This window comes from Anomaloglossus baeobatrachus, chromosome 2 (genome assembly GCF_048569485.1).
Source record: "Anomaloglossus baeobatrachus isolate aAnoBae1 chromosome 2, aAnoBae1.hap1, whole genome shotgun sequence".
Classification (NCBI taxonomy): domain Eukaryota; kingdom Metazoa; phylum Chordata; class Amphibia; order Anura; family Aromobatidae; genus Anomaloglossus; species Anomaloglossus baeobatrachus.
This window is the reverse complement of record NC_134354.1, coordinates 239,730,348-239,757,615: the sequence shown is the minus strand read 5'-3', so window position 1 is coordinate 239,757,615 and position 27,268 is coordinate 239,730,348. Positions and strand designations below refer to the sequence as shown.

Here is a 27,268-nt window from a genome sequence, read left to right as displayed (position 1 = left end):
CAGCTGTGCTGCATGAAGGTGACAGGAGCTGCAGAATACACCGCCGCTCCGGTCAGCTTCACACAGCAACTGAGGTGAGTATAGCGATCAGCTGAGCTGTCACTGAGGTTACCTGGATCCAGCGGTGGATCCAGCGGTGGCCGCGGGTAACCTCAGTGACAGCTCAGCTGATCGCGCTACTCACCGCCACTCCGGTCAGCTCCATGCACCAACTGAGGTGAGTATAGCGATCAGCTGCTGTCACTGAGGCTAATCGCGGCACCGCTGGATCCAGCGGTGGCCGTGAGTTACCTGACTGACAGCAGCTGATCGCGCTACTCACCTCAGTTGCTGTGTGAAGCTGACCGGAGCGGCGGTGTCTTCTGCAGCTCCTGTCACCTGAATGTAGCAGAGCTGGATGCGACGCTGGAGGACTGTGGAGTACGCCGGACATGGAGGGTTTGTCGGGGTTAATAAATTGGTAATGAGGGAATGTGTTTGTGTTTTTTATTTCTAATAAAGGATTTTTTCAGGTGTGTGTGTTTTTTAACTGTAATTTACAGATTAATCATGGAAGGAATCTCGGGGAGACGCCTGACATGATTAATCTAGGATTCAGTGGCAGCTATGGGCTGCCATTAACTCCTTATTACCCCGATTTGCCAACGCACTAGGGTAAATCGGGAAGAGCCGGGTACAGTCCCACAACTGTCGCATCTAATGTATGCGGCAATTCTGGGCGGCTGCTGACTGATATTGTTAGGGTGGGGGGCTCCCCATAACGTGGAGCTCCCCATCCTGAGAATACCAGCCTTCAGCCGTATGGCTTTATCTGTCTGGTATTAAAATTGGGGGGACCGCACGCCGGGTTTTTTTAATTATTTATTTATTTATTTTACTGCACAGTATAGACACGCCCACCGGCTGCTGTGATTGGGTGCAGTGAGACACCTGTCACTCAGCGTGGGGGCGTGTCTCACTACAACCAATCATAGGTGCCTGTGGGCGGGGATAGCAGGGAATATGAGATGGCTGTGTGCAGAGCACAGCGCGCCCGCCGGTATAAAGGCTCGGTCACGCTGTGCAGGCCGGCCAATCACTGCAATTCCACAACTAACAGGGCTGTGGCATTGCAGTGGTCTGCCAGCCAATCCCTGCATGAGGGCTGGCTCTCAAAAGAGCGCCAACATGCAGGGATGAAGACCATGAGTACAGCACGAGTATCGCGAAATTACTCGGTACCCGCCGAGTAGCCCAAGTACAGTGATACTCGTGCGAGTACCGAGTAGTAACAAGCATACTCGCTCATCACTAGTCAACATGTGAATTTCATGATGAAGAGGACTGTTACAATGTTACAATTCTAATTTAACCCCAAATTGTATTAGGCGATTCATGGATCAAACACCTGTTGTGAATTTTGCCATTAAGCTCCTTGTTAAAGAATAGCAATTTGTGCAAAAAGTACTGAAACATAGAACAGATGGACATGTGCATTCAAAGGTTTAGAGACGGTCACAATAGGTTAACCTGATAAGGTTAGAGTGCATTTTAGGATCATTCTGGAATTTCAGTCGAACGCCAGATTTCCTTAACTTTTTGTGAGTAGTGTATTTTAATTTCATACACTATATGTTTATTGGAGGTCAGTTTTTATCAAGACCTATATAGGAATAAGGTAAGTAAAGGACAAAAAGCTTAAAATGTGGCTTAACTTTTTATTTAGTTATTGATCAGTCTTTTCAAAGTTAAAAAATGCAAGAAAAAAAATGCAGCACGTGCACTGTAAAATGCAGTGTTCTTGCTGCAGAAAAATGCATCAAATCCCATCTATTTTTGATAACCAGACAAGATAAAGTAGACAACTGGGGGCTGGTATAATCAGGCTGAGAAGGCCCATGGTTATTTTACCCTTTCCAGCCTAAAAATAGCAGCCTGCAGACATCCAAAAAGTGCAGCCTTTAAACAAGCTTTATTCAACATCCAAATAGCATCCGAAATCTGAACTTTAACTTTACTGTTCAGGTTCACTCATCTCTAATCCCTACTCCTCTCTGTCTGAGCTTCTCTACTCACCTCCCTCATGCTCAGACACTACAGCATGTACAAACTATATCCCTGTTTGAGCATGGGGGAGGGGAACAGAAAAGCTCACACAGGAGGGTGGATATTTCACAGACCTACAGGTCAAACGGCTTTTCTAAGGAAATTAAATAAACAGTTGAAACAGCGCATGGTTTTTAAGAGAAAAAGAACACAGTTAAGTAGAGATGAGCGAGCCTCTAGAGGCTCGAGTTCGGTTCAGTTCGTCGAACGGAGGCCGCGTTCAAGTTCGGTTCGGCGAACCGTTCGACGAACCTCTCAAACCCCATAGAAAACAATGGGAGGCAATCACACACAAATAAAAACACAAAGAAAACACCTTCAAAGGTGTCCAAAAGGTGACAAACTACTCCCAAGACAACACAAACACATGGGAAAGTGACAAGGACATATACTCATGCGAAAACAAAACAGCTGGATGAGGAAAAATAGGAGGAGACACAGATATAGGCATGTCATGCCTTTGTAAAATCATGTAAAACACAGCAAGGGGACTCCAAGCAGAGTCTCCCTTTTTTCCAAAAATTGGGCCTGTGAGACTGTGACCGGGGTTGTCTATGACGGCCGGTACGTCTCGCCCCGGTTGTGCTCCCTCCATGTATAGAAAGCAACTCCACTCCAGGGTTAATGCTGTTTCCCTACAGGCTGTGACCATTGGTGCCTGGATCCCGTGTCTTCTGCCGCGCAGCCGACCACGCTACCTCACAGATGGTGGAGAACGCAGGGCATGCCAGCCCGGTGAGGTGTAGCATCCATCCCTGGTGACCCAGCAGCGCATGTCCTGGATTCGAGCGGCTATACTACAGCCCAAACCCGGCGACGCCATGGAGGACATACTAAAGCAGCTGGCTCAGGCTAATGCACAGCAACAACAGGCTAATGCACAGCAACAACAGACCAATGCACACCTGCTCCGGTCGTTGGATCGTCAGCAGCAATCCTTGCAATTGCAGGAACAAAGGCACCAAGAACAGATGGTTCTCCTGGCCAAGTCGATCCGTGCCGGACCGGCAGCAACAACCCCGAGACCAGGTGACGACGGCAGCATCCGGAAAACGGTGAGACAAGCGTTGCAAAAGATGACCCCGGGGGATGATGTGGAAGCGTTCCTGGCGGTGTTTGAGCGGGTGGCCGAGCGGGAAAAGCTGCCGACCCCCCAGTGGGCTGAGGTATTGTCGCCCTATCTGGCGGGGGAGCCCCAAAAAGCATACCTGGACCTCTGTACCGAGGACGCCATAGAATATGAGACCCTGAAAGCCGAAATACTTGCTCGGTTGGGGGTGAATACCTATGTACGGGCTCAGCGGGTAAATCAGTGGTTCTATGAGGAAGTCAAACCCGTACGCTCCCAGGCCTATGACTTGTTGCATCTGCTAAAGAAGTGGTTGCAGCCTGACACTCTAAACCCTGCGCAAATGGTGGAAAGGGTAGTGGTTGATCGCTTTGTGCGCACTTTACCCGTCACCATTCAACGGTGGGTAGGACAGGGCGACCCAAGTACCCTGGACCAATTAGTGTGCCTGGTGGAGCGGCATGTGGCTACGCAGGACTTGATACGGGACACTGAGACTTTGCATGCCGCCCGTCGGTCCGGCCCCTCCAAGCCTCAGGACAAGGACCCACCGCGGACACCGGTGCGGGAGTCCGCTACCGTCCCGTCTGAGGCCGCGCCCGCGGTCCCTGAGGTCCGGAAGGCTATGTACCCTAAACGACAACTCGTCAAGGGGGTTTCCTTCCCTATTAGATGTTGGCGGTGCCAGCGGGTGGGACATATGGAAGCCCAGTGTCCACTCACCACGGAGCCCATGGATTGTGGGGTTACCCGGCGGGGTTCAATGTATGCTCAGGCGGTGTGTACCGCGGACCTTGTCTCCCCGGAGACTGAGCCCCACTTGTGCCAAATACAGGTTAATGGATGTCCGGTTACAGGCTTGTTGGATTCCGGAAGCTTAGTGACCCTTGTGCGATCAACCCTAAGGGCTGAAGTAAAGGCCACAGGACGTACCGTGGGGGTGGTTTGCATACATGGGGACCGCCGAGACTATCCCACGGGGATTGTCACCATCACAGCACCCTGCGGTTAAGGTGCAACATGAGGTGGGACTTATTAACACTCTTCCCTATGACGTGATCCTAGGAAGGGATCTGCCGTATTTTTGGACTCTATGGAAGGGGCCTCCTAAGTCCCCTCAGGTATTGGACAGTCCGGGACCTGAGCCCGACAATCCCGAATCCGGGACGCCTGCCGTAGGGGTCCCCATGATAGGGACAGAATGTGAACCCGATAGGTCGCCCCTAGAGGTATTGGCAGGAGAGGCTGAGATGGTTGAGCCCATCCCGGAGTTGGAGGCGTCCCCGGATACGTTTGGGACAGCCCAACTCCAGGACCCTACATTAATACATGCCCGGAGTCGGGTGACAGTGGTTGACGGGGTGGCACAGCTGCCCGGTGCCCAGGTAAGGTACCCCCATTTCGCTCTTAAACAGGATTTACTCTACCGGGTAGATGAAATACGGGGCGTGGGGGTAGAGCAGTTGGTGGTGCCCCAGCCATATCGCCGGCGGGTCCTCGACTTCGCTCATAAACACCTGATGAGTGGCCACCTAGGGGTCAAGAAAACGCAGGAGCGAATATTGCAAAGGTTCTATTGGCCCAGGGTCTTTGGGGAGGTAAAACGGTTCTGCGAAACCTGCCCGGAGTGTCAGCTTACCGCACCCCTGGCCCACTTTCGCAGTCCGTTGGTACCGTTACCCATTATAGAAGTCCCTTTTGAACGGATAGGGATGGATCTGGTGGGGCCCCTCGTAAAGTCCGCTCGAGGGCACCAACACATCCTAGTGATCGTTGACTATGCCACCCGGTATCCAGAGGCGATACCTCTCAGACATACTGCGGCGAAGCTTATAGCTCGGGAGTTGTTTGCTGTGTTCTGCCGGGTGGGGTTGCCCAAGGAGATCCTTACGGATCAGGGGACCCCATTCATGTCTAAAGTGACCAAAGAGCTATGCCGGCTTCTCCAGATCAAGCAGTTGCGTACGTCTGTGTATCATCCTCAGACGGACGGTTTAGTGGAGCGATTCAATAAAACCCTGAAAACCATGCTCAAAAGGGTGATTTTCAAAGACGGGAAAGACTGGGATATGATGCTTCCCTATTTGATGTTTGCCATCCGAGAGGTGCCACAGGCATCCACGGGGTTTTCGCCGCCCCATAAAAGTGTGATTGAACACATTTTAGGAATGCAGAACCGCATAAGCGCAGTCATGCCAATTGTGAAGGAGCATTTACAGGAGGCTCAGGCCGCGCAAAGCGGCCGCTACAATGGACAAGCCACCGTGCGGACCTTTAAACCCGGGGATCGGGTGTTGGTATTGATCCCCACGGCGGAGAGTAAATTCCTGGCTCAGTGTCAAGGCCCCTACGAGATAAAGGAAAGAATCGGGGTGGTCAACTATAAGGTATTGCAGCCCGGTAGGCGGAAACCTGAACAAATATACCATATCAACCTGTTAAAACCTTGGCAGGAACGGGAAAGCCTGATGGTTGATTTTTCCCCATCTCCCTCCTCTTCGGGTCGTTCAAACCCGGCTCCAGCAACCTCCGGAGAGGACGAACCGGAAGTAAGGATTGGAGAAGCCCTCACCAAGCAACAGAGGCGAGAGGCCAGACGGCTGGTTCAGCAGAACCCCGATGTCTTCTCCGAGCTGCCTGGTAGGACTAGTCTGATACGACATGACATTGTCACTGAGCCTCACCTGAAGGTACGCCTGAAGCCATACCGGGTACCGGAGGCTCGAAGACAAGCCATATCAGAGGAAGTGAAGACAATGCTACGCCTGGGGGTCATCGAAAAATCCCAGAGTGAATGGGCTAGTCCCATTGTCCTAATACCAAAACCCGATGGCTCCTTAAGGTTCTGCAATGACTTTAGGAGATTGAACGAAATATCCAAGTTCGATCTCTACCCCATGCCCCGGGTGGATGAGCTGATTGATAGACTGGGACAGGCGCGATATTTCACCACGCTCGACCTGACCAAGGGGTACTGGCAGGTGCCACTGACGGAGTCCGCCAAGGAGAAAACCGCTTTTGTTATGCCGGAGGGTCTCTTCCACTATGTTGTCTTGCCTTTTGGGTTACATGGCGCTCCGGCCACGTTCCAGAGGTTGATGGACTTGGTGCTGGAACCTAATCAGGCGTATGCATCAGCGTACCTTGATGACATCATTATTTACAGCTCTGAGTGGCAGACCCACTTGGAACAGGTACAAGCGGTGGTGAACGCGCTCCGAACAGCCGGATTGACAGCCAATCCCAAGAAATGTGCGTTGGGGCTCACGGAAGCCTGCTACTTGGGCTACGTAATAGGCCAAGGAGTGATTAAGCCCCAAATTAACAAAGTTGAGGCGATCCAGAAGTGGCCTAGACCCCTGACCACGAAGCAGGTTAGGGCCTTCCTGGATATCGTGGGGTACTACAGGAGGTTTGTAAAAAATTTTGCGGGACTATCAGCCCCCTTGACGGACCTTCTCAAAGGCAAGAAGTCCGTCATGGTGCGCTGGACTCCGCAGGCTGAGGACTCCTTCCGGGCCCTGAAGGGGGTCCTGTGCGGACAGCCCGTTCTTGTCAACCCTGATTTCCGGAAGGAGTTCATAGTACAGACTGACGCCTCTGAGGTCGGCCTGGGGGCAGTGCTGTCTCAGGTGGTTCAGGGGGAGGAACACCCCGTCACCTTCTTAAGTAGGAAGCTCATCCCTCCCGAGCGGAATTATAGCGTAGTGGAGAAGGAGTGCCCGGCGATCAAGTGGGTTTTGGAGTCCCTACGCTATTACCTGCTGGGACGACAGTTTCGCTTGGTGACTGATCACTCTCCGCTGGTCTGGATGAGGTCCGCCAAGGAACGGAATGCCCGGGTTACCCGGTGGTTCCTTTCTCTGCAGAACTTCTGGTTTATGGTTGAACACCGGGCCGGTAGGTTGCAGGGAAACGCCGATGCCTTGTCCCGCGGCCCGTGTTTGATGGCGGGAGTTCAACCCCGCACGCTTGAACTGAGGGGGGTATGTGAGACTGTGACCGGGGTTGTCTATGACGGCCGGTACGTCTCGCCCCGGTTGTGCTCCCTCCATGTATAGAAAGCAACTCCCCTCCAGGGTTAATGCTGTTTCCCTACAGGCTGTGACCATTGGTGCCTGGATCCCATGTCTTCTGCCGCGCAGCCGACCACGCTACCTCACAGGCCCCACAGACACCACCTTAGTGGCATCACTTGTGTCCCAGTTGCAAACTTGACAGGTACATTTGCATCAAGCACATTCCAAAATACACCAGCCTTAACAGTCCATGGGAGGACACCGGGGTAGGTAGCAAAGTCTTTCCTGATCCATGATTTGTTCATCTTGGATCATTTTTAAAAAGACAGCAAGGGGACTTCAAGCAAAGTCTCCCTTTTTTGCAAAAATTGGGCCCCACAGACACCACTTCAGTGGCATCACTTGTGTCCCAGTTGCAAACTTGACAGGTACATTTGCATCAAGCACATTCCAATATATGCCAGCCTTAACTGTCCCTGGGATGACCCCGGGGTGGGTAGCAAAATCTTTGCTGATCCATGATTTGTTCATCTTGGATCATTTTTAAAAACACAGCAAGGGGACTCCAAGCAGAGTCTCCCTTTTTTCCAAAAAATTGGGCCCCACAGACACCACTTCAGTGGCATCATTTGTGTCCCAGTTGCAAACTTGACAGGTACATTTGCATCAAGCACATTCAAAATCCACAAGCATTTACTCTCCCCAGGATGACACAGGGGTAGTAAATTCCTTGTGGATCCATGACTTGTTCATTTTGATGAACATTAGTCTGTCCACATTGTCACTGGACAGACGCGTGCGCTTATTTGTCAGCACACACCCAGCAGCACTGAAGACACGTTCAGAGACAGCGCTGGCTGCGGGACACGACAAGATCTCCAAGGCGTAAGTGGCGAGCTCAGGCCATTTTTCAAGATTTGACACCCAAAAAGAGCAAGGCTCCAGTTGCAAAGTCATGGCATCGATGTTAATTTGGAGATACTGCTGTATTATCCTCTCCAGCCGTTGACTATGTGTCAGACTTGTTGTCTCTGGTGGCCTTGCAAAGGATGGTCTAAAAAAATTATGAAACGATTCAATAAAATTGCCGTTACCACCAGATACGGTGCTGCTGGTACGGTTTGACTGTTGATGACAATACAGTCCCATGTTTGTCAAGTTACAACTGGGAGATTAACTCTGTGCACCACTGGTGTTTTGTTGAAAAGCTGAGCTAAGATTGCGTAACAGCGTCTGCTGATACTCCTGCATACGTGCATCCCTTTCTATGGCTGGAATTATTTCGCCAAATTTGAACTTGTACCGGGGATCTAATAGTGTGGCAACCCAATAGTCATCATTACATCTAATTCGGACAATCTGAGGGTCATGTTGTAGGTAGTGCAGCAAGAAGGCACTCATGTGTCTTGCGCATCCAGGAGGACCAAGTCCTCACTGTGTTTGTGGCATAGAGGTGATAACCGTGCTTTCTTCCTCTGACATTTCCCCCCAACCTCGTTCAACCGAAATTTGACCAAGGTCTCCCTCATCTGCTGAGTCTTCCATGCCCATCAATAGTTTGTCCTCCATTTCTTCCTGGTCTCCTGCACCTGCCTCAATATTTCGGCTGCTACCATACGCCCTTGTTAATCCCTCTCCCCCACCGTCCCATGCCTGCCGCCTTGGTGAGGATAAATGTCTGGACCTTGTAGATGTTGGTATCCCTTGCGCATATGAATCCTCCTGTACTTCCTCCCCTTCCTCTTGTCCCACCCCCTGACTCCGAATAGTGTTTAGAGTGTACTCCAGCATGTAAATGAGTGGAATTGTAATGCTGATAATGGCATTGTCAGCGCTAAACATATTCGTCGCCATGTGGAAACTGTGCATAAGGGTGCATAGGTCCTTGATTTGAGACCACTCCAGCAGTGTGATCTGCCCCACCTCTGCATCTCGTTGGCACAGGCTATAAGTCATAACGTATTGCACCAGGGCTTGGCGGTGCTGCCACAGTCGCTGTAACATGTGGAGAGTCGAATTCCAGCGTGTCGGCACATCGCATTTCAGGTGATGAACCGGCAGGCCGAAAGACTTCTGGAACGATGCAAGTCGGTCAGCTGCGACGGTTGAACGGCAAAAGTGAGCAGAGAGTGACCGTGCCCTGTGCAGAAGCCCATCTAGGCTGGGATAGTGGGTTAAAAATTGCAGGGCAATAAGGTTCAACACGTGAGCCATACAGGGCACGTGTGTCACCTTGCCCCGTCGTAGGGCCGCACCCAGGTTTGCAGCATTGTCGCACACGGCCTTCCCTGGCTGCAGGTTAAGTGGAGACAACCATTTACGAAACTCGCTCGCAAGAGATGACCACAACTCAGCCGCTGTGTGACTCTTATTTCCAAGACATTTCAAGGTAAAGACCGCCTGATGCCGTTCAGCTCTGCTGCCAGCATAGTAAGGAGGTGTGCGTGACTCCTTGTGCGCAGTTACAACATGGGTGGCCTGACCAGGCAGGCTTGGGGCAGAGGTGGAGGACCCAGATGAGGTTGAGGAGGCAGAAGCAGTGCAGGAACTTCGACACACAGAGGATTGACGCACAAGTCTTGGGGACGGCAAGACTTGTTCAGCAGACCCTTTTCCATCTATCACCATAGTTAACCAGTTCCCAGTCAGCGACATGTAACACCCCTGTCCATGCTTACTGGTCCAAGTATCAGTGGAGAAATGCACCCTGTCACACACAGAGTTTCTCAAGGAAGCGGTGATGTTGTGTGCGACATGCTGGTGTTGCGCAGGCACACCATTCTTGGAGAAGTAGTGGCGACTGGGCATCTAGTACTGGGGCACTGCGACGGACATAAGGTCTCGAAAATCCTCTATGTCCACCAGGCGGAAAGGCAGCATTTCGGTAGCCAAGAGCTTAAAGAGGGATCAAATCAACCTCTTAGCTTTGTCATGGCTCGGAGGAAATGGCCTTTTATTTGTCCACATCTGAGGGACCGAGATCTGGCTGCTGTGTGGAGACGGTGGTGAGTAGGGTGTCCCTGGAAAACTGCAGGTCTTTGAGGAAAGTGCAGGCGGAGACATGATGTTGCCTTCATCCAAAGTTGGTGCTCTTGATGTCTGAGAGAGCTCTACACCAGCACTTGTTTCCCCTTCCAAACCAACTGACGACTTGCCAATCAAACTGCCTGTTGCGGTTAAAGTGGTGGAAGGTTTGTGTGGAAAAACAGGTGTGACAGCTGTCCCCACAGTTATAGAAGATGAAGAGAGCACGGAGGAACTTGAAGGGGCAGACGGTGTTTGGCCCGCTCCGCTAGGCCGCATTGCAGCATGGTGAGCTTCCCACTGGGACTTATGCTTGTTATTCATGTGACGATTCATGGAAGAAGTTGTCAAACTAGTTAGGTTTTGGCCTCTACTTATAGATTGCCGACAAATTTTACAGATCACATGATTTTGGAGATCCTTTGCAAGGTCAAAAAAGGACCAGGCTAGGCAAGGATAAGAGCCCATGCAACCTGCAGAGCCACCATGACTTGTGCTCAGAGGCAGAGTTGTGGCTGAAGATGCAGTTGTTGACATGCTACCAGTACTCCAACTCTGTCCAGGAAGGCAAAAGGTAACTTCGCCGTCAGTTGCAACCTCCTCAACTGCCTCTGGTGACCTCCTGGAGTGCCTGACTGTGGGTTGACAGTAAGTGGGATCTATAACTTTATCATCAAGCATTGTGTTTGCACTACCCTCGCCCTCAGACCTAAACTCTTCCTGCCCTGACTGAATAGTTAAGTTGTCATCCCAATCTGGTATCTGCGTCTCATCGTCATCAGTATGTTCCTCATTGTCTCCAGCAACAGGTATTACAGTTTGGGAATAAGGGTCTACATTATGCTCAGAAACTTGGTCATCAGGGCCTGAATCTGACTCACAAAGCTTCTGGGCATCACTGCAGACCATTTCCTGGTCTGTACTCACTGTACCTTGGGAGTAGATCTCTGATTCACAGGCTATACTGTGACTGAACAGCTCTGCAGACTCAGCCATCTCTGTTACACCATACTCTGCAGGGCGGGTGGAGACTTGAGAGCTGGGAGAAAGCAAGTGCGATTGGGATGACAATTCAGAGGACTGTTGTTTTTTGGATGTTGAAGTTGAGGTGGAGGAGAGGCCACTTGTTGGAGCACTTGAGATCCATTCAAGCATGTTCTTTTTTTGTGCATCATCTACCTTTGTTACAGTTGTTCGGTTCCGTAAAAAAGGTAGCACATCGGATTGTCCACGGAAAGTAGCAGACATTCTACTTTTGCTAGAAGATGGCCTATCTTCAGCAGATGTTAATGTAGCTTTCCCACATTCCCCACGGACACAAACTTTTTTTCTTTTTCTAACACGCCTGTTCCCCTTTCCACCAAGATCTGTCCTTTTGCCACTCATTTTGTTAGCGACAAGATTGGCCACTTAAAATGTGGTAGCAAAAATGGAAACGTAGAGTAGATTGCCGAGGTAGTCTAGCTTTATTGACAGCTGAAGAAACAACACTGACTATCCCAGACAATTTTAGTATGGCCCTAACAGTGGCAGCACAGTTTGCAATTAGAATTGCGTAGCAAAAATGGACACCTGTGTACAATGCAGAGGTGGTCTAGCTTTATTGACAGCTGAAGAACCAACACTGACTATTACAGACAATATTTGTATGCCCCTAACAGCGGCAGCACAGTTTGCAATTAGAATAGCATGGCAAAACTGGGCAGGTGGGTAGAGTGCCCGGGTTCTGTGGGTACCAGGACAGGAAAGGAACACTAACTTAGTATTCCAGACACTTTTAGGATGGCACAAAAAGTGTCAGCTCTTTGGGCAAATAAAATAGCATGGCAAAACTGGGCAGGTGGGTAGAGTGCCCGGGTTCTGTGGTTACCAGGACAGGAAAGGAAGCCTCACTTTCTATCTCTGCTAATGAAAAAATGCAGCAAGGAATTTCCTGAGCTGAGGTAGCCAGATGCTGTTATCTAAAGCCATACACAGCGTTTGCACTGGCCTGCCTAGCAGCTATGGCTATGAACGCCTGGAAATCAGCCCTGAAAAGGGCTGAAATAAGCAGCAGTCCCTAATCCCTACAGCTAGGTGTAGATTGCACTATGTTTACAGCGCACACAGCAGGAGTGGCAGCAGCAGCGTGAGCAGTGACTGTCACCCACACACAAAAGGCAGATAATGGCGGCGAAGGGGAAAATGGCCGTATCTTATAAGGCAAGAACATGTGACATGCGCAGCCTATGACACATACCCTTGCTTGTCAGGCAAAAATCCACTTAGCTGTGTGTGGGTCTGTGATTGGCTGACATCCTGGCCCACCCCACAGCACGTGCGGTTAAGAGAAAAAAAAAATGGAGATCGGCATTCTCTTAGCACTTAGCAGAAGCACAGATCTAAACCGCGTCCCCCCCACACACTATACGCTGAAATTTGATAATAGCGTAAATCACAGTGACTCACAATATTACAGTGAAAAGCCAGCTAGTAATTAGCTAGGCTTTTTGGTAATCGAACCGTTCTCGAACGTAACTCGAACTGTCGAGCTTTTAGCAAAAAGCTCGAGTTCGATCTCCCCAAGCCCCCCAAAATCACTTGAACATGAAATTGGCGAACCTCGAACATCACTCATCTCTACAGTTAAGGTAACAAAGTATTTTATAAAGATTTATAACTTTGCAGAAACTGATCAATAATTTAATTAAAAAAAATAAAAAAAGTTTACTTACTTTTTAGAAGGTTATTCCCATCCTTAATAGACATAACCTATTCAAAGGATAGGTAATAACTTGCAAACTGGTGGAGATCCAACCTCTGGAAGCTCTGGCAACTTCAAGAATGGAGCTCTGAACCTGCCAGAATTGAGTGCTGACCATTCGTGTCAGCCGCTGCTCTATTACAACTAGGCATTTCAGAGCTCTATTTTTGGAATTGGTGAGGGTCTCAATGATCACACCACCTTTGATCAACAAGTTATTTATTTATTTATCTTAGTCATTTATGTGACACTATTAATACCACAGCTCTTTACAGATTTGATTGTCAAGTTATCACTTATTATATTGAATACATGAAAACTGTTATTGTTAGAAGTAACCTTTTGTAGCATAAGATTGTCAAATATGGTAGAACATCTCAGCACTAACTTGACTAACCGAAATCCACCAAGGAGCCACCTACCTTTTTGGATAATATCATAATATAGCAATATAGTAAAACATAACCAGTGCAGTATCAGCTCCATATTTGTTTTTTAATAAGGTAAGGTTTACTAAAACTAAAATATTTTTTTTATGGTTTCCTTGCTCATTATTTTTTAAGAAAATGTCCTACTAGACCACTAATATTGTCCCTGTAAGTTACTGTTATGCAAGTGTGAGTCCTCATAGTTAGGGTTAGTTAATTTTGTTATTTCCTATTAGTGCTAAATATTTGTACACCTTTCACACAACCAGATGATGTGCAATATTAGTTATATATTATGTGTGTCTTGAGGTGCTGTAAACACATAAGGTACAAGGTCCTGTTTGTACCATGTCGTGATAAGAAGTAACTAAGAAGAAACGTGTACTATGGTGTATTTACATAAAGGGGTATACACATCTCTGAAGAACAAGAAACCTTGAAAAACCCTTCGCAACAATCAATGTTTTGTATGGAAAAAGCTTAACCTTACTTGTAAGACAATTTGTGACAGAAATATGAGACTAGCCCTCAGGCTTTTACTAAGGATTTGCAGTGGGCCTGTCAATTTGTGGACTGACTGCAGAGACAAAGCAGAGAAAAAAAGGAGCCAGCACGATCTGAAATTGGCATGCAACATATAAAAAGTGAAAATTCACAGATTTATTCCAACTGTACTATAATAAAAAAAATGAGATTTTTAGCAAATAATTGATCAATTCTTTGAGCCACCCCTGCCAACGTCACGGCAAATCTCAATAGGGGTGTCCTACTCTATATTCTGTATTTCATGTGCCATGCGGCCTCCTAGATAAAGTTAAAAGCAGAACCATAATGGAGCACACATACCTGTAACCTGTATATAGCCGCTTCCATGTTGCAAAAAAGGCAATTGTGGATAGAGACCAGCGCAGGTCCCAGCATGTGGAGCAAGCTCTACACATACCAGGACTATATCAGAACTGATCCTCCCAGTGCCAAACAACAACCATTGATAAAGGCGGACCAGATCCAAGAATGGTGCTTAATTAGCATTTTCTGTGGAAAGGGGTGAGGTAACTGAATCTGAACAGCTACCAACAGGAGGAATACATTGCAAACCAAAATCAGGCGTGCATGGTATGGTGATGGTCAGTCACCAGAATTGTAGCATAACTACAGTCATAACAGAGAAAAAAAGGAGCCAGCACGATCTGAAATTGGCATGCATCATATAAAAAGTGAAAATTCACAGATTTATTCCAAGACAAAGCAGAGCATATGCTGTTAAAGGGAACCTGTCAGCTTATTTTTGCTGTCCTATCCAATCGGGAAAAGCCTTGGGAACGCGCCAGAATTGGCGCATCTATTGTGAAGGGCCAAATCTGGGGCAGCTGTGGGCTGCTATTTTTAAGCTGGGAAGGGCAAAATAACCAGAGGCCTTCCCAGCCTGATAATACCATCCCCCAGCCGTCTGTTTTACCTTGGCTGGTTATCAAAAATAAGGAAGATCCCACACAGTTTTTTAAAAATTATTTATTTTTTAGCTTAAAGCAGGCTAAACACTCTATGCTGCCATATGAAAGGCAATAAAGGGTCTAAGTTTATAAGTAGGGGGGTGGGACATTATATAGCTGCAGGATCTCTATCTTTCTATCTTTTCTATTTATTCTGCCTATTTACTTTGTTTTGCTTTGGGTACTTAAATAAAAAAAAAGCATGAGTTAAAAACCTTTTTATTTTTTGCACTGTTGAGTCACTTTTAAGGCTGTGTCCGCACTTTGCGTTTTCATCTGCGTTTCCGCAGCATTTTGAACTGCAGCGTTTTCATGCCAAAAGGCATGCGTTTTGCTTTTCCATAATAGTCTATGAAAAAGAAAGATTTCCTGTCCGCACTTTGCGTTTCAAAACGCTTTGTTTAATTTGCATAATTTGTGGCAAAAACCATGCATTCAAAGAAGCAGCATGTCAGTTATTTTTGCTATTTCTGCAGCGTTTTGATAACATTGAATTAAATGAGAAGTAGCAAAAAGCACCAAACATCCAAATTCCAGCGTTTTACCTGCTTTTTTGGTGCAGAAAACATGCGTTTTGGACCAACAAAACGCATGCTTTTTGGACATCAAAATAAAGATTTGATATGTCCCTTTACACATACACATAGTCTGACAATTAAATTAAAGAAAAATATCAATTTATTGCTATTTTACCGCTAAATAGTATATAACCACTATAATTATATGAAATATAACTATTTTCTTTATTTTATAATAAATTATATATTTTGTCTTTTTTTATCTTTTTTCATTATGTTTGACTGTTTAAACTTTATTTAGCAGTGTCTTTATGTTCAAAACGCGTCTGTCAAAACGCAATGAAAAAGCATGGAAAAAGCGCTAAAAATGCATCTAAAACGCAGTAAATACGCATTGCCATGCTCTTACCCCATTTTGCTTCCTTTTTGCATCCCCCTAGCGCTATGACCATATTAAAGCCATTTTACAGCACCAAAGTTTGAGTCCCCTTTAATTTCAATGGGGTTTGGGGTTCAGGGTCAAGTATGGGTACCAAGTTAAACTTTTAACTACAGTTCAGTGGAACTTAGCGAGCGCAAACCTAATGAAGAGCCAAAAGACTCAGGTGTGCCACTGAAGAATTCAGTGACAATTTTAGGCTATGTGCGCCCTAGAAAACGGACTTTTCTTAAGAAAAATTTGCACCCTCTGGCAGAATACCGCACCTGCGGCAAAAACTGCGGTAAAACCCACGTTTTTACTCAATTTGCCGCGTTTTTCCGCGTTTTTGCAACGTTTTTTCCGTACGTTGGTCCTTGCGGTTTTTTACCGTTATCTATGGAAAAAACCACAGGTACCTGCAGAAAAGAAGTGATATGTACATTAAGACCATGTGCGCACTAGAAAGTGATTTTTTCTTAAGGAAAAACCAGACCCTCTGAAAGAATCCCGCACCTACGGAAAAAAACGCACCAAAACCGCAACAAAATCCACATGAGGTTTTACCGCGATTTGGTGTGTTTTTGGTGCGGATTTTCCGCAGGTTGGTCCCTGCGGATTTTCACCATTATCTATGGCAAAAAAACGCTGATACCTGAAGAAAAGAAGTGACATGCACATTTATTCCGCAGCGGAAAATCCGTGGGTAAATCCGCAGGGATAAAAAACGCAGTGTGCACGCAGCAATTTTTTTATATCCATAGGTTTTGCTGGGGAATGACTGCAGCAATGTTAGACACATTTTCTGCAGCAAATCTGCGGAAAATGCACGGCAAAATCCATGGTAAATCCGTGGAAAATCCGCGGTAAATCCGCAGCGTGCGCACATAGCCTTAGAAAGGAAATTGAAAGATGACACAGGGTAAAGCCTGTTACATAGTACTTGATATTACAGTCAGCGAAATGTGTCGCCAAACTAGGAAATTGTCAGTCAAGTTCTGTTTCATAAAGCCTACAACAGTAATGGATTAATTATGATTCTACAAGTCAGAGTTTGGATCCTCAAAGAACTGTGGCCTATTGTCCCAAATTCAAGGCTCCCTGTTTGAAATAAAGTGCAGGGAATCTAATTTCTCAAAGAAGGACAGAAAAAACTTTTTTTTTCCACTAAGCACATTTTTAAAGGAATCTATCACAAGGTTTTTGCTACCCCACCTGACAGCAAAATGATGTAGGGGCAGAGACCCTGATTCCAGGGATGTGTCACTTACTAGTGTGCCTGGAGCAATTCTGATGAAATCACTGTTTCCCGTGCTGCAGGTCTCTGAAAGTCGAGCTCTGTGTAACCTCGCTCACACCATTGATTTACAGTTGGTGGGGTGAGGTTATGTAGAGCGCATGAATATGGTGGACTACATGGCACAAAACCACTAGTCCTCTAGTGATAATCTTTTGCTGATAAAACAATGATTTTATTGAACATTCAACAACAAGCCTAGCAAGCGATTGATCACTGGAATCAGGATCTCTGCTCCTACATCATGCTGCTCTCAGATGAAATAACAAAAGAAAAATCTGCTGACCATTACCACCACTTCTCCTTTTGAAGTATTCATATTTCTATACTTGAAAAAAAAACATTTTGGAGCAGGTACATCTTTCTCTCGGGTATATTATTTACTTTTTAGACAATGTATTCCTTCTTTACAGATTTTATGATAGATATTCACTTCACCTTTATATTATTTGGCTACAGTTAAAATGTGAAAATTTGGTTTGGAAGCAGAATTTTCGATCTCTACTTACAAAGCTACTTTATATGCGTCATCACGATAGCTCCTCTGACATTTGAAAAGGGCATAGGAAATTCTACATGCCTCACATAATGACAATTTAATCATTAACCAATGAAGTTATGAGCCAATCAGGAGCTTGTATAGGAAATACTTTAACTGCTTCGAGAGTCCATCAATTTTGGCTCACTTTAGGTCTGATTGCAGAGGTTCCTGTTGACTCAATTTTTTTCAGATGCCTCCTGGTCAAGTATTAAATATAATGGGCCAACAATATAGACTACAAAGAAAAGGCAGACCATGTTTGACTAGAATTAAAGACCAAATTAAAAGAGAATGCCGCACCTGGTAACGGACTGTCCGGACTGTCAGGGGTTATAGGCTTTGTCTGTCCTTTGCTAGGGGGGGATCCATCTGTAATCAAAAGAGAAATGAAGTCAATGTCCAAAAATTGTTTAATAGTCACACCAAATCAATATTACTTCTATAGTCCTATATTATTAACTATGTTAGCCATTTATATATTACCACCAAACAAAGTAATAAAATGCCCATGATATTCCTACAAGTATGAAGAGTATTAATAGGAGGAGAGTGAAATGCCGCATTGAGGCAAGTACCGTAGGAGCAAGGATTTTGTGGTAGTGATAATCATAAGGTGTTTTTTCCCTTCAGATAAAAGTGTGAAGACCCTGAAAGGATGGCTGGGTTCCTAATCCCCAGAGGGGCGTTACAGCTATAAGTCCCCTCACCACTGACAGCCAGACTGGTTTGTCAGGTCTCCGTAAGGAGAATAGTCTTCCCCCGTGGTCCCCACATAGCTTCTCATATGCCAGATTAGTTACCCACACTTTGCACTGATGAGGGGCAATCACCCCGAAACACCGTGTCTGCAAATTGGGATTCTGTTCTAGCATATATCCTAGGTCATATGAAAAGGCTTGTTAAAAGGCCACTTTTGACTTTTAGGATTGCTACTTCCAATAGGTGGCGCTAGAGTTTGTCTCCTTTTCTGGAGATACAATTTGGAAAGAGAAGAGAATTTTGCCCTCTATCTCTAGCACCGAATTTTTGGCATTTAATCTGTCTAAGTAGTACTTCAACTGAAATAAGTATTTAAATCTTCCCATCCTGGGGAAAAACAGGTCATAATATTTGGGAATCTTTTGGAAAGATATACTAATATTCACAAAAACATATTACCCAAAAGGGGTAAAAAACAACCTATCTCAAGGATTATGATTGAAATATAACTTGTAATTGACACTTAATATTTAAGAAGCTATACCAACTATTGAAAACACAGGTGTAGTTGTTGATTCTGAACCACACTGATATTAATAAATTCTTATTCTCTATTATTAGTCTCTATTATTAGACTGGCTATGTTCCTATATCAGTGCATTTTATGAGCGCTGTATTGATCGTCTTGTCAAAGCTGCAGTCTATGACAATATATCTTTAGTACTATAAATATATTAATCTGCACACTTTCAAATAAGAGTGTAAGCTCACAGCCTCCCCAAGAGGTTTCGCCTAGATAGCATCATCAGGGGAAATTAGACAATAACGAGCGTCGTTTCCTCTGATTACGTTATCTAAGCAACACATGGTAGGAAGGCTATAAGCTTACACTCTTCAATATCTGGTAATCTGATGCTCTTCTGGATTGAAGTGGTAAAAATTTCAAGAAACACATTCTAAAGTGGTAAACATTTCTTAAAGAGTAAGCAAAATTAATGCAGATTTTTTTGAACAGGATGTCAGTCTAATAGGTGTAATGGTCAGGTGTCCACGTGTTTTTCGATGTTTAATGTATTACTCTAATCCTATATGTCAATTGCTGGTAAAGTAGCATGTCCCAAGGCATCAACATCTCATATATACATACACACAACTAAGAACACACATGACACACGTTTCGCTGATGCTTCATCTAGGAGTGTCGGGTGTATCCTGGGTGAGTGTATGTATTCATCACCTTGATCTTGGCTATTTAGCCCTTTATTCTTTTTATTATGTGATATTTCCATATATCCATCTCTTTACACTTTCTGCATTTTAGCATTGAGGTCTACCATTTTGCTTATTGATAGTACTTCCCTCATACTTTTGTGTTTACAGTATATACATTTTTGCTCATTTAATAATTCTGCTTATATTTTTGACTCAATATATATTAGATATCCTTATTTTTTTACATTCTTCATATACACACAGTTGTTTCTCTTTCATTTGTGACTGTAGTTTGATTTAAAGTCCTATTCAAAAATATATACCCTTTTCTTATATGCTTAATTTTATCTTTAATGTTAATAAAACTGAGTTTCAATTATGTTTATATATGTGCCTGACATCTTTTTGTTTCTGTTTTGTTATTTAAGGGGGTTTCCCATGAACAACGTTCATTTTAAAGTTGATTTTTATTAATAATTCTTAGAATAACAATAATTTATACAACTGGAAGTGTTTAAAAAAAATGTTCCTGTACTGAGATAATCTTACATATGTGTCCCTGCTATGAACTGTGTAATGGCTGTTTCTGACCATGCACAGACCACAGTCTGATCATGCGACATCTCTTGGGCCAGGGAGGAAGTAATAAAGTATACAAACATTACAGCTTAGGATCGCACATTATTCTTTCTATGAGGTAAAATATATTTTAAAAACAGCCAGGGAAATGTTTTACCTCACAGAAAGAATCAGCTATGATCCCTTACTGTGCTATCTGTGTACTCTTTTTTGCTTCCTCTCCAGCCCAGGAGATGTGATGTGATCAGACCATGTCCCTGTATTGTAAGACATGGCCATTACACAGTACATAGAAGGAACACATATAAAAAAACTTTGAAATTAACTTTGTATGTGGGAAAACACCTTTAATGTATTAGTGTATTGATATTGCCTTGGTCAATTTTATAATCAGGAGGGTACTTTTGCAGGACAATAGTACAAACCACTACATTGCCCAGACATTACAAATATTTCAACTTCTATTTCTTAAAGCATAAAAATGTAAAAATGTAATTGCTATTTAAAAAAAAGAATCCTTTTTCGTTAAACAACTCAAAGCTAAACTTACATTTGCAAATTGTTTCAGGAATAGACCACGTTCTATTTGTCAAACATGTCACGGTTACACTGGTTCCTGGTGAAGGTGAGTATCCAGTGTGGCATATGTACGAGACTGTCATACCAGTAGAGAAGACTGATTTTCCGTCGGTATTCAGCTCTGCATATTCAATATCTGGGGGATAACTGCAAAAGCCTGTGAAATATAAAAAAATCTTGTCAAATATCTGTACAGTGTAGAATATCTCAGTGAACACCACTGAAGTCCACACATCCCTCATCAGGGCGGCACGGTGGCTCAGTGGTTAGCACTGCAGTCTTGCAGCGCTGGGGTCCTGGGTTCGAATCTCACCAAGGACAATATCTGTAAGGAGTTTGTATGTTCTCCCCGTGTTTGCGTGGGTTTCTTCCAGGTACTCCGGTTTCCTCCCACACTCCAAAGACATACAGATACGGACTCTAGATTGTGAACCCAAATGGGGACAGTGTTTCTGATGTATGTAAAGGGCTGTGGAATTTATGGTGCTATATAAGTGAATAAATAGTATTATACTTAGAGCTACACTAAAAGCCTACTACTTTGAAGGGGTTTCACAGATTTTTTCCTAAATGAAATACTTCAAATATATTAAGGCACCACTCCAGCCCTTTTTTTTCCACCACTGAAGTGGTGCTTTAAAGTGGTGGCAGAGATGCTGACACAGGCCCAAAAGAATTGTTTCATCAAAACAGAGACTAAAGGCCGCTTTACACGCAACAATGTATCTAACGATATGTCGTCGGGGTCACGGAATTCGTGACGCACATCTGGCATTGTTAGCGACGTTGTTGCGTGTGACACCTACGAGCGACCGCTAACGATCAAAAATACTCACCAAATCATGGATCGTTGACACGTTCATTTTCCAAATATTGTTGCTCGTGCTGGACGCAGGTTGTTCGTCGTTCCTGAGGCAGCACACATCGCTACGTGTGACACCCCGGGAACGATGAACAACAGCCTTCCTGCGTCCTCCGGCAACGAGGTGGGAGTGACGTTACTGCGGCTGCTCTCCGCTTCTCTGCTTCTATTAGCGGGCCGCTATGTGACGTCACTGTGATGCCGCACAAACCTCCCCCTTAAAAAAGAGGTTGTTCGCCGGCCACAGCGACGCTGCTAGGAAGGTAAATGCGTCTGACGCTTGCAAGCGATATTGTTCGCCACAGGCAGCTATTTGCCCATGATGCACAAACGACGGGGGCAGGTGCTTTCACTAGCAACATCGCTAGTGATGTCGCTGCGTGTAAAGCAGCCTTTGTTCTCAGAATTACCAGGTGTACGCCAATAATAAAACATAAGATTCTTACAGAGCCTCATGAATGGGTAAACTTGAAAATATACTGCATCTGCAAAGCCCCACGTGAGGTGATATCGAAGGAGGTAAAGCAGAGATTAGCCTGGAAGTCATTGAAGAGTCTAAAGGCTCCATCACACACTACAATATTGTGACACCCTGGCCAGCCAGGTAGTCACAGAAAGAGTTAAACCTCCTTGGTACCACCTGATCCCACACTGGTACAGGGAGGCAGCCGCCCCTCCCCCCAGTGTAACAAAAAGAGCAGGAGGGGAGGAGTTGAGTCAGTCAGTGGAAGGAGAAGGAGAGGAGAGCAGTCAGGGGTTGTGGCTCCTGGGCTGCTGGGGAAGTGGAGAAAAGAGAAAGCCAAGTCTTTGAGCTGAAGTAGAGAGTAGGCTCAGGGGCACCTGTAGTGGACCGGGGCAGGGTAGTGGCCCGCCGGTAGTGTGCACAGGACTCTGGACTTGTGCAAAGAGAGGACTTCCCCCATCCGAAACAGAGAAGGTGACTCTTAGCTGGAGTGCAGGAGAGAGAGAGAGGGCCCTGCTTTGTGTACCGGGTGTGGGATCTGAACACAACCATACCAAAGGCCTACGGACACCGGCAATTTCTGGTTAAGTACTAGACTCTATGCTCCCTGACCCTACACATGAAAACAGCCTCATCCAACACCAGGACAACCGAACTGTGAGTTTCCTGCTGCCTGCAATCCCTGCCACCACCACAACTCCCACTGGGCCCTGGGACTACAACTCCCCTACCCGCGGAGGGGATCCCACCTTGCTGCCCCACACCATCAGTCCCGGGTACGGTCCCCAGAGGCAGCGGCGGTGCCATCATCTCATTACTGCAACCCACGGGTGGCATCACGGACAATCTCCTTTACCTAATCCCCTTTTTGCTGTGGAGCCTGGGATCACAGACCGGATCACGCCACCGTGATACTTACAGAAGTGACCCCTTGGCCCGGATCTGAGTACCCCCTATCCCTGGGCGACTCAATATATCTAACGATATATCGTTGGGGTCACGGAATTCGTGACGCACATCCGGCATCGTTAGAGATGTCGTAGTGTATGACACCTCCAAACGACTGTTAACAAGCAAAAATACTCACCTTATCGTTGCTCGTTGACACGTCGTTCATTTTCATAATGTCGTTCCTCCTTCAGCGCACCGGTTTTTTGCCGCTCCCGAGGCAGCACACATTGCTACGTGTGACACCTCGGGAACGACGAATACAACTTACCTGCATCCCGCCAGCAATGCGGAAGGAAGGAGGTGGGTGGGATGTTACGTCCCACTCATCTCCGCCCCTCCGCTTCTATTGGGTGGCCGCTGTGTGACGTCGCTGTGACACCAATTGTCCCTCCCCCTTCAGGAAGAGGATGTTCACTGCCCACAGCGGTGTCGTGAGGGAGGTAAGTACGTGTGACGGGGGTTAACGACATTTTGCACCACGGGCAATGAATTGCCCATGAGCACAAACAACGGGGGTAGGTGCGATCGCTCATGCGATTGCATGATATATCATAACGTGTGAAGGGGCCTTAAGAGTGGATGGCCCAGTCCCATTGTCTTAAGGCGGCATTACATGCTACGATTTATCTGATGATATGTCGTCGGGGTCACGGATTCTGTGACGCGCTTCCGGCATCATTAGCGACATCGTTGCGTGTGACACCTACGAGCGACTCTGAACGATCACAAATAGGATGAAAATCGTTGATCGTTGACACGTCGTTCAGTTTAAAAATATTGTTCGTCGTTTGGAACGCAGCAGACATATTGCTACGTTTGACACCCTGCCAACGACGAACAACATCCACATGACCGCCTGGGTCAAACAATATATCGCTGAACGATCTTGCGTCGTTTGTGAGATCGTTACGAGTGACCGCTAAAAAACAACCTATGTGCGATCTCAGCAAATCGTAACTACGATCTGGGCATGTCACATCGTTTTAGAGATCGTCAGATAAATCGTAGCATGTAACGGGGCCTTTAGTACTGACACCAGACAAAGAATAGCAATTTTTAATGAGGTCTCAAAGTGTGATATATACCCGATGCCTCGAGTTGATGAACTAACTGAAAAGCTAGGGCTGGCAAGGTAAATTTCCACCCTTGACCTAAAAAGGGTATTGGCAGATCTCCATGGACCAAGATGCCAAGATGAAGACTGCCTTCTCTATACCTGACGGGTGCTTTCAGTACACAAGAACTCCATTTGCATTGCAAGGAGTTCTGACCCTTTCCATAGAGTCATGGACCGGATCCTAACTCCACACAAGAAGTACACATACTGTGAGGTAGCACGGTCGGCTGCGCAGCAGAAGACACGGGATCCAGGCATTAAGGTTCACAGCACACGGTTTAATGTCCAAACAAAAGTCCACAACAATATACATGTGCCTCTCCGGCCGAGAACTCAGGGAGTTGTGTTCACTCCCTCACACCCGGCACACCTGCCCTTGTTCCTGTTTCCATTTAACCCTTCCTTCAGCCTGTAGGGAAACAGCATTAACCCTAGAGTGGATTTACTTTCTATCATGGAGTGAGCACAACCGGGGCGAGACATACCGGCCGTCATAGATAACCCCGGTCACAGTCTCACAATACCTACATGATATCGTGATCTACAGTATAGCCCGAATTGGGGAAGTCATCAAAGAAAGATCCAGGCCATGCTCGATGCTCTAAGGAAGTCATGGTTTTCTGTAAACCCAAAGACGTGTGCCATAGGAAATGAGGAGGCTAAATATGTAGGCTACATTGAGAGTAGGGCTGAAGTAATTTTTATCATCAATATCGTCGGTTTTGTATTCTTTATTGTTACTCTATAAAAGAGCGCAATACTCTGACGAAATTGTTCCCAGCAGCCATCTGGGAGTCAGAGATGCATCCAGACATCCTCCGCATGCTGTTCCCATTACTTTTGAGCACTGTTTCCATCCATTTGAGTGATTTTACTGAACTCGCAGACTTCCTGGGAGAGTCTGCTGGAAAAATACTTCAGTTTCCCATCGACTTCTATTATACTCGTTACTCGAGCCTGCGCGAGCGTCCGACCTGCTCCTTTCAAGTACTGCGCACTCGAGCATTTAAGTGCTCATATATGGGCTGGATAGAGATCTCACCAAGAATCTGCTCCCAGACCTTATTTTAAATGACAGGGGACATTACTGGTGTGACCATGTAAGGACCGTGTGTATAGAAATGTAGGTAAAACGCCAAGTCTGCCCAGCTACAGGCTGTAGGGGCAGACAAAGTTATTGTTGGGACTATCCCATCAGGGAGGGTTTAGCATGCAGGGAAAGAAACAGGTTTCCTTCTTCCACTGCAGATTGATTAGTTTCTACTTTTAGAAAATAACAGAAATACCGTGTTTGCCCGAAACGAAGAAACTGTCTTATATTACTTTTGGCCCCGAAAAAGGCTCTAGGCGCTTTCAGGGTAGGTATTATTATCGGGGAAACATGGTTTGGGGTAAGTTTACCCCCAAAAAAGCAGACCCCCCTTCCCAGGAGACTCATACCTCTCATCAGGTATGCTCCACAGAGGTCCTCCCCTGCTTCCAGCTGGCACACTCACACACATCAGATCTCACACACACATCAGATCACACACACACACATTTCAGATTGCACACACAATTGCACACACACAACATTTGGTGATACCTGTTGTTTTCGGCCGGCAGGGGAACCTGGGACACAGTGCAGTGGAGCATGAGGACCTGTGGTGGAACGCATGAATGACCTGCAGTGGAAGACATCAATGTGTTAGACTGCAGGTTCTTGCACTCCACAGCACTGTGTTTCAGGTTCCCCTGTCAACCAGAAAAAATCGGTATCATCAGATGGGGTGAGTGTGTGTGTAATCTGATGTATGATTGTGTGTGAGATCTAATGTATGATTGTGTGTGGGATCTGATGTCTGTGGGTGTGTGATCTGATGTGTGTGGGTGTGCGTTCCACCGAAGGTACTTGATGCGTTCCATTGAATGTTCTCCGTCTGGTCAGTATGATTGCGGTGTCTTCTGTCTTCTTTATTCTCTCTTTTGGGGGTGTCTGCTTTCTATAATGAAGTGTCCTGCAGTAGTCTTTAACATTTTTAGCTGCATGGACACTTCATTATTGAACAGCGACTAGGGCTCCTTATTGGGGTAGGGCTCATTTTCTGGGAAACACAGTATTAACAGTACATGAGACTATATTCCCTATTTTGGGTACAACCCAATAGCAATATGTATGTGACGCCCCTGGAATAGTCAGGTCGTCACAGGGTACTGCACGCTCTTTATCTACCAGTGCAGGACTGAACCCCCCATGGTTCTGGGTTCCCAACTTGCAGCACTGCCTCCACCAGCATCTAAAAATCCTAATCAAACCTCGCACCACACTCTATCAGGCACACCAGTGGGCTGCTAAGCTGGAATAGGGCCGCCCACCTAGGAGTCAGGCAGGGAAGTGGGAGGTGACAGTTGAGTTGAGTGGTAGCCCTCGAGCTGTGAGGAGTTTGGAGGAAGCTGGGAGTTGGAACTTCCGGAGGAAAACTTAGATTGGGATGCAGACGGTGGTCTGGACCTGGAGGAGTCAGAGACCCGGTCGCGGGAGATTGGGACTGGGTGCTGGCTTAGTCAAGGAGGACGGTCGGCAGCTGCAGTCCTATAGCCGGTCTGGGACCGAAAGCACGTCGGGGTACTGGACCCTAGGTCAGTGAGAAGCTTCAAGCAACCTGGCAATTAACCTGCGGAGGACAGGGCCTTTATGGACTGTTCCCACGAAGCTCAGAGATTGGGGGCATTAGTGCAACGAGGGGGATAAGTCTTTCCAAGCAAAGCAGCCCACTGAAATCTCAAGCGTGAGCTCCTGAGAGCAAGCTCCTCTGCGACTCATAGTAGGGAGCGGGGCCTGGACAGCTCCAAGCTTACGGGCCACCTGAACACTTTCAAATTCTGTGCACGGAGGCAGACTACGGACCACCAGGTAGTGCTGCAGGGGACGGAAAACGGATGAGCTCCCCCAAGAGGGCAGTGACACCCAGAGACTTGGTTTATCACGTTGTCAGCGTCTGCTTTCCTTCTGAGTGAGTTTAACTCCTGCTACCAGCGAGTCTGTGCTCCCCCTGAAATCCATCCCACCATTCAGGGTCCCGGGGCCTTTCCCTACCTGTGGAGGGTAACATCTAGCTGCCCCACTCCATCACCCCGGGTACTTCCAATGGCAGCGGCGGTACTCCCTATTACCGCACACCACGGGTGGAG

General features: G+C 46.4%; 1 protein-coding gene across 1 annotated transcript in view; it reads right to left on the bottom strand.

The window, feature by feature from the left end:
* Positions 1-27,268, bottom strand: part of LOC142291290 (sushi, von Willebrand factor type A, EGF and pentraxin domain-containing protein 1-like) — a 142,619-nt gene that overhangs the window by 72,485 nt on the left and 42,866 nt on the right. The window contains exons 5-6 of the mRNA XM_075335714.1: positions 20,676-20,861; positions 17,936-18,004 (exon numbers count right to left, since the gene is read on the bottom strand). Coding sequence (XP_075191829.1) covers positions 17,936-18,004; positions 20,676-20,861 — 255 coding nt within the window. The remainder of the gene's footprint in view (positions 1-17,935; positions 18,005-20,675; positions 20,862-27,268) is intronic.